Raw genomic sequence first — 12,068 nt, 5'->3', positions numbered from 1 at the left:
ATAGAAGGACCCACAGATTTTGTGTCGATCCCCTCTAAAATGCCCCTATTCATTTATTTCAGTATTTATTTAGGAGTACATCCAGCGTGATTTGCAATCTCAGATTTGAAATATTGACAAAAAACAAATTAGAAGCCACAGAGGTGCTTATATGGAGTCCTTAAATACAAACCCAGTAGCCCTTACCACTGCTTCTTTCTGCTGTAGACTAATTCTCTCTTTCACGCTCCACCTTCACCAGTAGCATGACATATGCTGACTACATAGGGGAGTTGCATTGTGCTTTCAGCCTTTCTTGACCTTTTTTTAACATGGGGGAACCTTTGAAAAAATGTTCAGATAACCCCTGCTATAATAAATATATCCACAGCTCACAGTGCATTAGTGTGGTGATCAGTGGGACAAATGCCAATTATATTTCTGGCCAGGGGGAAGAATGTTGCCTACAGATAGGCAAAAAGATCATTGTTGTCAGTAAAAACAACCTGAGAAGTGCAAATTTTTCATTGCTCAAGGAACCCTTAGCAAAGGAGGAACCCTGCTGTAGAGGAACATTACTACTGCAACAATTCAAGGCAGGGGTGAATGTAGTCACCATACTACAGGAAGGTCCATGGGTCATGCAAGTGAAAATTATGCAGAAAATGTTATTTTAAAATTTACATACACTTTATTATTTTATGTTTAAAATATTTGTTTCTGTGTATACAACTGTACATATGACTGCCTCCACGTGCAGGAAAACCCGCATTTTCAAAAACCGAGACCTTTAGTTTAATCCAGACCAAAGCAAAAACCCCTCTGATAACATGTGGATTTTCTTTCTCAGCTTTTGTTTTTTATCTGTGCGCTTCGCTGCTCCTTATGCTCAATAGGGTTATATACTGCCTTTCCACAGTTCAATGCCAGATAGGACACTTGACACTGAGAGCCAGCAATGAGCGCTCCTAACCAGTAGAACTCTTTCATCAGATAGATCACAGATATTGTTTTAATGTATCCCAGTAGGGAAACACCAGCTCCTTCCTTCTCATCAATATTGGGAGGGTAGAATAACTAAAGCCCACCCATGACCTTTATTTTCAGCTCCATATGGACAAATATGACGGGTTCTGCATAAAGGATATAGAAAAAAATATCAATCGCAGTTTGCCAGTCCAGGTGACATTATTATTATTATTATTATTAATAATAATAAAAAGGATTTATATAGCGCCAACATATTACGCAGCGCTGTACAATAAATAGGGGTTGCAAATGACAGACAGATACAGACAGTGACACAGGAGGAGGAGAGGACCTTGCCCTGAGGAGCTTACAATCTAAGACATGGTTTTGTTACCTTTATTATTTTTATCCTTTTTTTTTTTAACCAGGTAACCCTGCCAGTAACAACACTTGCTGTACTGTACTGTATCTGAAGAACAATGTTGTCACCATGGAACACGAAAAAGGACGCCTTCTACTCCTCTCTTCCCCTCTTTTTATTCACAAAGGGGGGATGTCTTTTATAATTCATACGGTAGAAGTAAACTGGGCAGGGATGATAACACTGTCTGACATAACCATGTCTAATCAATGTAGTCAATAAAGGGCACCCCCTAACTAACCACATCTTCCAATAATTCAATAAATATAAAACTTATTTAAACATTAAAGAGAAGTATACACTTTATATTATAGTAATAGACATGTAATGCATATCCAGTCTCTGTTTCAACGAGTATCACAGGATTAAGGTACAGTGCTGTGTAATATGTTGGCGCTAAATAAATCCTGTTTGGTATTATTGATAATATTAAATAATAATAAAAATAATAATAATAGTAATAGTAATATGCTTCCTTAGGAATTACAAGGCTGCCATTAAAATTGAACAACAACAACATATTAAGTTACAAGCACATTGCTCAATATCATCCATAACCTTCATAGAACAGTAATAACAAATATATATATTTGGTATATAATATATATAACAAATATATACCAATTACACTGTATATTTCACCTAATACATTAATATCGCTCAATGCCATATAATATTGTACAGGCAAGTCCTTGACTGCTTGACACTACACAGGAACTCTTGAGCTTGATTTCTAGAAGGATCAGGGGTTTTGTTTTGATTTTTCAGTATTTTTAAGTTTTAAAACAAACATTTTAATAAATATAGTATTGGTATGGTTTTTATACACTTTTTAGCAGGGATATCACATTCCATGGAATGTGGATGACCACAAGAGGGAGCATTTACAAATCTGGTGTACAAAAAACACAATATGGAACAACAAGCAAAAATGTGTCAACAATTCAGCAATATTCTATAATAGAAATGAAATGAAAATGCAAAGGACCTTTCAATGAGCACACACACCCGGATGAGAATTTTACTACTGTTTGTAATATGTTGTAATATGACGTATTACATCACTAGACTCAAAATCCTTCAACACAGTTGTCACCGCTCGACTAAACGGACCTGTCACAATATAACTATAAATATTTTATTTATACGTTTTTATTCTCTGTGTGTGATAAACCTTCTTGCACTGGCTTAAATCTGTCGAAGAAAAAAAAAAAAAAAATTGGATTACAAAAGCACATGCCCCCTTTTTACTCATCAATTAACGTTAAAAGTGCGCACTGTCGCTGGATAAGAACAGCTATAAGGGTGGAAAAAAATCATCAATGAACTGGAACATCTAACAGTATCTTTAAACTGGCGTTATTTGCATGTGGCCATAATCACAGTTTGGCATTAATTACGCACAAAGCAGGGCTGCTTCTGCCAAGCTGCAATCAATTCCAAATACAACACCAGCCAATGCCAGGAATCTTATTGGTGCTATATTTGAATAGATGGATTTTGTAATAGATACAGGACAAGGGAAAAAAAAAGCTTCAGTATGGCATTTTTTTTTTTGTTGGGATTGTTGGTATAACATAGCAAACTTTTTTTTTCATTTTTACTGTAATCGTGTTACAATGGCTTTGTGTAATTGGTGCAGACAAAGGACCAGCCATTTTTAGGGATCACTGGAAACCCCAATTATGGATCCAGAGACTTTAAAACAATGTTATTGTATAATGCTAGGTATATAATGGAATACTGTATACCAGCCTTTCTCTACCTTTTTTATATGGGGGACCCTTGAAATAAATTTCAGGTCTTCAGGGAACCCCTGCTAAAATTACTATATCCACAACTCACAGTACATTAGTGTGGTGGGCAGTAGGAAGAATTTCTTACATTGCTGGCCATTGGGAAGAACGTCACCCTTACAGATAGCCAAAAAGATCATTGGTGTTACTTAAACTGACCCGAGAGCCACAAACTGAATATTGTTTAAGGAACCACTAGCAAGCTCCAGATGAACCCTAGAGTTCTATGGAACTTTGGATGAGAAACAATGTTCTATACATTAATATATTATAAAATGCATTGACCACTCAATATTCTACCCAAATATCAAAATAAAATGATCAATATCTCTGATATTTGCACTGTTCTTTGCATTGGAATATTGTTATTTGTGTACTTATGGGATGATTTTCTATAGAAAAGAGAAAACTGAGCCTCCTTTCTACACTTGTTGTAAATCTTAGTCAAAGAATTGATTGTCTAGTAAGCAAGGCATTTCCTTACCTATAGTGGTTCAGGGATGCCTTAGACTGAATGGCTCTGATTTATTAAAGCTCTCCAAGGCTGGGGAGAATACACTTTCACCAGTGAAGCTGGGTGGTCCAACAAACCTGGGATGGATCTGGTCCAGGATTCAAAGCATTTGCTAGCAAATAGCAAATGACATTGAAGAAATCTATTCCAGGTTTGCTGGATCACCCAGCTTCACTGGTGAAAGTGTATTCTCTCCAGCCTTGGAGAGCTTTAATAAATCAGGCCCAATGTCTTTTGTATCACTTCTTTTTGTTTTTGTAATTGATCCCTATTGTGATTTGCACTTTGGATGTTATATAAATGAATATATTTGAATATCTCTTTTTGCCAAGTAAACCCCAGTCTTTTCCCATTATTTCTTCATTTTGACTTACTATGGGGTTGGCAGATCTATTACTGACAAGACAGTTAAGAGTCATTTCCTCCACACTGTAAAATGATCAATAGATTGATTGCAAATAGTATGGCTAGCATCGCAAAAAGAAGTAATCACCTGTGCAGATTCATTCTAATAAACAAGGTTTTGCATTTGTCATCTAGTTGAAGGGGTTTTACCCTTCAAGGGCAATTTTATTTTTTCTACTTACAAAATTTATTTATTTATGCTGATACAGCTCAATAAAGACCAGAGATCACCAGACAAATTATTCCCACAAAAAGCTTTCCATAACAATCTGTGTAGTTTTTTTTTTTTTGTATTTTATTGTAGTTTTTTGCATGTATTTTGTATTTTTGTATTTGTGTACCTGTAAAAAGTCTAACTTTTGTAGACTTCCAAAATTCTTCAAAGCTTGTAACTGGATGCTACTCTTTTAGATTGGATGTCTACACCCCTAACCCACAAACACAGGGCTATCAATTAAATAACACTCTTCTCAATAACAGCCCTTCTCAACCTTTTTACCCCTGAGGTCCCATTGAAATACATTTCAGGTCTCAGGCAAGTCTTACTAAAACAAACATTTTTGGGGCACAAATAGAGCACAAACACTTTCATTGGTGGTCAATGGAAAAACTGTTCACTGTTGGTCCAACAGTGGTGGCTATAATAACACCTTCATACTGTAGATACCCAAAATCATTATGTGGGATTGGCCCAAGAGCCATGCAGGTATCAAATTATGGCAGGTCAATAAGGCATAGTTCAAGAAACCCTTAGCATACTCAAGGAACCCCAGGGTGCCACATAGTCCTGGTTAAATCCAGGTCCACAATGCCCCCCCCCCCAAGCTACATAATCAGCTATAAAGAAAATTGAGGAGAGGATGGGGGACTTGGGCAGCAAAGACAGTTAATGGACACTTTCAGAAGAGGATGATAAAAGGTAGGAATGGGCTGGTCTGGGAAATTGACACTTTCCGAAGCAGTCAAATTTTAAAGAAGTTTCAAGGGCATATTGGAAGTGAAATAAAATGTATAGAAATTGAAAAACTAAAGCAAAATAGCATTTAGAATGTTTGATTTTTCTTTTACCTGCCATATTTTAGGTTGGTGACTGAGTCTTATCATTTATATCCTAAAAGCAAAATTCCAGCCACCAAGCTTAACTAAATGGCTCCATAGAACTCTGCAGAGGGAAAGTGTGCAGGCACCTCAACTCTGGCAGATATTCATTAGGTAAGGATGGGAGATTGGATTTAAGGTAAGTAATAATATTAATAATAATAGGAACAGATGCATCTACACTCCTGTCCCCCCCCCCCCCCTGAAGATACCTGTGATCCAGTGAAGTCCACCTAAAATATGGAAGGTAAGGCAAATTTGTATTTACTTAAGGTGGCAATATTCGGTGATAACAGCAACATCATACAATAAAAAGAAAAGTGGAATCTATCAGTCTATACAGGGATCAATTATGCAGAATGTGAAGTCACAGCATGCAGTGAAATCAAAGTAAGCATGTTCAGTACAGTAGAGGAGCCTGTATAACTGCAAAATTAAAGTGAAGGTTAGTGTTCAGCTTTAAGAGAAACTTGCCTTCACTTCCTGTCCTGGCAACAACCATTTTACCAGAGAGGAAGTAAAGAGATATCTCCCCTTTTAGTAACACATACACTTTAGAGCTGGAACATATTGAATTTTAGATCTAAAAAGATTCAAGGCTGTCCATAGAGACGGACTGTACAAATTACACATAAACATGGACATATATTTATTTTTCATCTATATCCTTCAAAATAAACCAAAACCTCCTTGACCTTCAATTAGTGACCTAGTTGCTTGGAGAGGCTTCAGCACTGGAAGCAAAAATCACTAAGTCTGACCAACCTCTGCTACCACCTGCCCGTCAGCTTATGCCTTGACAGTGAACATCTGGAGCTCCGTACAGAAGACCTGGGGGCAACCAAACGCTAGAAAGTCTGGCAGCCTTATGGAAACATGGGCTGCTATAGATGAGGACCAGTACAGGCACCAGGCATTTACAAAGAGACCTGTGAGGCCAGATGTTAAATGTTAGATGTTATTATAGGAGATCTAGCTATAAAACAGGGAAAAATGTTCTTCTTTTCAGTCAGTGTAAGGATATGTGAAAATCAGAAGGTCCACTTGTTTCGTATTTGGGTGTATAGCAGTATCTTGGCCTTTTGAATAAGGATGATACATTAGAAAACAATTGCAAGTCGTCTATTATACTGTAACAGTCTGGTGCAGCAGAAAAAAAAATTAGGGTAGTGTATTTCAGGAAAATTATTTTTTTTTTTTGTGTGTGTGTTTTTTTTTGCAGTACTTTTAAATTTTTGTTTGACTGTCTGTTTATTATTTCCTCACAAAACAGGTCTAAGATCGCAGCTTCTATAGCCCTTTGGAACTATTTAAAACCCATTGCATTATTGAAATCCACCTTTAGTTGAAGCATTTCAAAGAAATGATCTTATTTTTGCTAATATAAAAGAAAAAAAATGTAATTTACTTTAATGGTACATGGGTACCTATTGAACAGCAGTTTTCTATTTTGAATTTATGAATTTATAAACCTATATATATGCATAGACTAAAACCTATAGACACAGATCCCTGGCTGGTGATCTTGGACATTGATGAACAAAGTTGGGCAGCATACTATAAAATGTTTGATTATTGGACTTCATTCATATAGAGTACTCTCGTGCACCATGAAATGCAGTCCTTCGTGCTATGGGCAACAACAATTTGTAATGACACAGTCACATGACCACATATTAAGAATCCATCATTCAATTTTATGTGCATCTTTTACCCTTCCGAGAGTTGCAGGATTGGTTGGTGGGTCCATGAACAGCTACAATGCAGCCAATTTATGTCTGTAAAATTGGATAAAATTACTGCATATCCCAGGAGGGATTATTAGTGACCGGGACAGATGTTCTTCTTTGGAGAATCAATTGCTCCACTAGTCTTGACAGCACAGTGGTTACTTTTATAGCATTCTTACCTGGCAGACTGGGGTCCTAAATTCAATTTTTTATATCTGCATGGAGTTTAAATATTTTTTTTTTTTTACATCCGAGTTGTTTTATTCCACAATGCAAAACATACTAATAGGCTAATTATTTAGCTCTGTTGAGTGTTTCTGTGTATTTAGTGAATCCCTGCATTATATGGTGATGTTATACAAATACCTTGTGGACATGCAAGTGAAGACCCTCTTCTTAAAGATTCTGAATCACAATGCAGTATCTGAAGAATGTCTCTTTCTTTGCTATAGCCTAACAGTATGCAAAGAAAGAGCATTGAGCTGTATGACACCTAAGTTAAGGAATCTTTTCTTAAGGAATCCCAACACCTGACTAGTTCTGTTTAGATTTTACTCACAAATTGGTTGCAAAATACATGAATAGCCATATGAAGACACGCATGCTCAAGTCTTCTTTAGGTAAATTAGATATATTATTTTAAGGGCATGCTTAGACTAGTGGTATTTTTACAATGGCACCCAGGCACCTACTATCAAAAAGTGGGCATGCAGCAGAAGTGACAAGCTGCAAAGGCCTGAAAGATTGGTCCCATGAATGAGGTGCAACTAAAGCTACAGTATAATCATCACTTTATGAATGATTGCTATATGTTCACCAGCCTTTCTTCTATTACAATTACACTTAAAGTTGCAGAATTCACGCAACACCAGATATTGTCCCTCATTTTGAGAGTGGTGAATGCCATAGGCTACAATGGATATCAGTGGTGTTTTTATCCAAACCACCATTTTTAAGAGCAATGTACACAGCTGAAATGGTAAAGAATGGTCCATGTACACCAACTACAAATGGAGACCGGCTGTCCCATTTAGGTGAATGGAGCTTATGTTTAACAATTTAAGGATATTATGGTACAGCACAGAATGCCACTTTGTATAAAACATGATTTCCCTTTTACTATTCTTGTGCAGTATTCTTGTGCAGGCCCCTTGGTCTCATTTTGTTGTCATTCTTCTACATTTCTATTTGCCTGGGGTTCTTTCTATTTTAGTGGCCAACATTAGTTAGCATCATGCTGTAGGTGTAAGGCATTTCTCGTTACTATTTTTATTATTTCTGTTCCTCTAGTACTACTAAATAGGATAATAGCTTGCTGGCGTTTTGAGCTTTGATAACCCCACTGGTCACTGAGACCACGATGTCTTCTGCAGTTTCTGCTCTGTCTAAAGCTTCATTCGGCTACTGTATATTCCCTTTCCCTCTGTTTTTCCTCAATTATGTGCCAAGTTCCCGGTAATAGTTCCATCAGTAGAATGAAGGAAATTCCCGCTAGACTTCATTAGAATGTCTTCTATTTAACAAGAGGAGTTTGTGCCTAACATTTTAACACTACACATTATTCCGGCAATAATACAGCTAACAATACAGCCACCGGCGACACATATGGACACAAAGCACAGACAGAGCAATACATACAGAAAAACGGCTTGTGATGTCCCTTTCTTGTGCTGCGATTCCTCCCCACATGTGCTGAGCAGGTGGCAAATGAAATGTAATTGTCACACCTGCAGTACAATGACTTAGAATGGCTGCTTTTGGGTTAACCCTTTTAGTGCTGGGCTGCCATATTTTTTTGGGGGGAGAATGGGCTTGTGTATTGTTTATTTGGTATCCTTGCGTAAAGAAACCTAATTCTGATGTTTGCTGTTCAGCATATTTACAGCTTTCACATAACCCTAACTCATCTACCTCTACCCATAAAAAACAATCTAACACTTTCTGGCATTGGCTGTCTCCCTGTATTTGTGTTCAGAGATTGTCACTCGGTCACATGCAGACTGTGACAATATTACACATTGACTGGGTATGGTCCACCAATACCATTATCAGAATGCTGGTCCAGCTCAATAATGTACAGCTGAAATTGGAGAGAAGCTAAAGAAGAAAGATGAGATCAGCAGGACTATGCTGCAACGGGTGCAAAAATATTTAACAGATTACCTGGCGCTTACTAATGGCATGGCTTAAGTGGAAAACTTAAGTATAATATATATACCCATGCTCAGAAAAATTGTAAAAGGGTGTTTAATATAAATGAAAGGTTCACTTTAAACTAAAAACTCCCCAGCATGCCCTCCGATTCCAAACTAATCACTGATCTACTTATTTGACAGAGCAAGCCTCCCACAATAGGCCTTGTCTGACACTGCCTGCACCTGCACAATAACTTCCAATAGACTTGAATGGGTCGTACTCATACTGTGGAAGTAGGACCCCATTCAAGTCTATAGGAGGTACTTTATGAGCAGCTAAGATTGTGTTAAGGATAAAAAAGAAAGGTTTGGGACTTGGTGGTCATGTGGTATTTACTGTATTGTACTATATGTTATTATTGTTATTGTATTATATTAGTTATAATATTAACCTCCTTGCCGTTAAGCCCGACCTTCGTTCGGGCAAAAAAAAATTGCAAGGATGGTTAACCCCGAGATTTTTCCCATCCTTACTTACCTGGTCCCCCTGTGCTCATCCAGCGTCGTTTTCGTATTCCAGCGTCGTCCTCCGTCCAGCGTCGTCCGTCGATCTCCCTCTCCAGCGTCGGGTGCCAGCGGGACCTGTAAGATGCCGGCCGGCATCTTACCTGGTCCCGCTGATCGTCCCACGTCCTTCTCGTTCCAGCGCCGGGTGCCTTCTGAAACGAGAAGCCGTCCGGCGGAGAAAAAAAAAAAAAAACGGACGGCTCCTCCCTGCGTGCGTGATGACGTCGGCGCGTGTGCGGGAAATTCAAATTGAAACTCATTCATTCATTTTGTATTGGATTGAATACAAACTCCCGTATCCAATCCGAAACAAAAAATAAAAAAAATAAAAAAAAAGTAAATAACTTGGAAATTCAAATTTATATTTTGTATTTGATTGGATACAAACTTGCGTATCCAATCCAATACAAAATAATATAAAATTAATACAAAGTACATAACTGGTAAATTCAAACGCTCATTTTATATTGGATTGAATACAAACTCCTGTATCCAATCCAATACAAAAAAATAAAAAAATAAATAAAATAAAAGTAAATAACTTGGAAATTCAAATTCTTATTTTGTATTGGATACAAACTCCCGTATCCAATCAAATACAAAATAATTCAAAACAAACCACAATAAATACAGAATCAAAGTTTTAAAAATTACCACTTATGGCTAGTGTGTAACACTGTGTCTTATCTTACCTTTGCTGATCTTCACCTAATTTTGACCATTTGCTGCCTGCTTTGACCTCTGCCTGGACTCCGACATCTCTGCCTGCCGCCTGCCCTGACCTCTGCCTGGATTCTGACATCTCCGCCTGCTTTGACCTCTGCTTGGACTCTGACATCTCTGCCTGGACCTGGACATCACCGCCTGCCTGACCCCTGCCATGGCTTCAAGCTTTGTTTATGTAGTCATGTTTAAGCTGATTTTTGTGTTTTTCCTTTAATTTTATTAAAAGTAATTTTTTTTTTTTAAATGATTGTGTGTTTCAAACATTTTTTATATTCATAATATCTACTAGAACCCCTGTTCGGACATATTTCTGTAAGTTACAGGTCTACAATTAAAAAAAAAAATTTCATGAAAAACAACGGATCACTTTTGGTACAGAAATCTAGACCTAAGTGTAACGCTCAGGAGGTTAAACTATTAGTTTTAGATAGTTTTATTATATGTGGATTTTAATTAATTTTTACATGAATGTTGTTTCATAGTTTCAAAAGAAATCCAAAAAATGAAAGTTCTCCCTAGTGGTCATCTGTTACCCAGCAACCAGTTAAAAACTTTACTAAACAGCTACTGAGATAAAGGAGAAACCAGAGATTGCGCTCCATGTAAGAACTATGAAATGTGCTCGGTTTTAGGCTCCGATCCACATTTGGTAGTGAAAAAGTGAAAAAGGGGTGCAGGCAAAACTCTTACAATCAATCGATACTGCACACCAAATGCCTGCATTAGGGGGTTGCACCCAGGTGGATGGTGAGGATGCTGTAATATGTGTATGGGTACCAGGCATGTGGTGTGTGATCCCCACTCATTTTTACTTTAGGAACTGGTCTGAGCAGAATTTCAGATCTGTACCAAAGAGAGACAATGGGAAGACCAGTAAAGAACAGCCACTGCACTCAGAAGGTGGCATAGCCTATATTTGTGCTTATAAAGATTTTTTACTTTAACCTTGAAACACAGTATCTCTTACGCTTGCTTTCTTACAATGTTGGTTATTGTATTTAACACACATATTATAATTAGCAAGAACGGAAAGGTTTTAGGAGACCTCAGACTGCTTGGTAAAGTGATGTATTTGCAGGAGTCTTTGATACAGCTACTGACCTTCGGCATGCTGCAGCACGAGATACACAGATTCCTCAGAGATGATGTACTTGCGCAGGCAAACCATGTTGGGCACGCAGCGGGGAATAATGGTCTTTCTGCTCCCAGACTCCTCGCTGCTTTTCCTCAGACCCTGACAGAGAACAGAAAGGTCAGTTGTACCCTGAGCTTCCTTTGGATCCTGCTGTGCTTTTTGTTTATCAACCAAAATAATCTATCTGAGCTACTGTGGGCATTAGAAAAGCCGCTCATCTGCTCCTCCATGTCCTTCAATCCCCAGAGGCTCGGCTGATGGCATCTGGCAGGTATCCAGAGAACAGAAGATGGCACAAAGCTACCATTAAAATCAATTACACGGGTCAACGTTTTTATTAGAATCTCACTCTGAAACTAAGTTATCAGAGTGACACTTTGTGTACTCTGTCGGTGACCTTTTTCTCTCTGTTTTATTTTCTATGCACACACTGTAAGATAGGTCCTGGCTTTGGATTGCTTGACTAACCAACACTCTGATTCTCAAGTTTATACATAAAAAGCCTTTCTGTGCTTTGTAATACAAATGTTCAATAGAAATGATTGGAAAAGAAGAGATGACAAGTAGCTCACAGCAACCAACCTTTCCTAAAG

General features: G+C 37.7%; 1 protein-coding gene across 1 annotated transcript in view; it reads right to left on the bottom strand.

Moving 5' to 3' along the window:
- The window catches only part of RPS6KC1 (ribosomal protein S6 kinase C1), a gene marked incomplete in the record, with an annotated part of 92,380 nt that overhangs the window by 24,965 nt on the left and 55,347 nt on the right, over nucleotides 1-12,068 (bottom strand). Inside the window, 1 exon segment of the mRNA XM_072409853.1 lies at nucleotides 11,442-11,574. Coding sequence (XP_072265954.1) covers nucleotides 11,442-11,574 — 133 coding nt within the window.

Source organism: Pyxicephalus adspersus, chromosome 4, assembly GCF_032062135.1.
Source record: "Pyxicephalus adspersus chromosome 4, UCB_Pads_2.0, whole genome shotgun sequence".
NCBI lineage: Eukaryota > Metazoa > Chordata > Amphibia > Anura > Pyxicephalidae > Pyxicephalus > Pyxicephalus adspersus.
The sequence above is the reverse complement of the archived record's forward strand: the minus strand, read 5'-3'. Positions and strand labels throughout refer to the sequence as shown.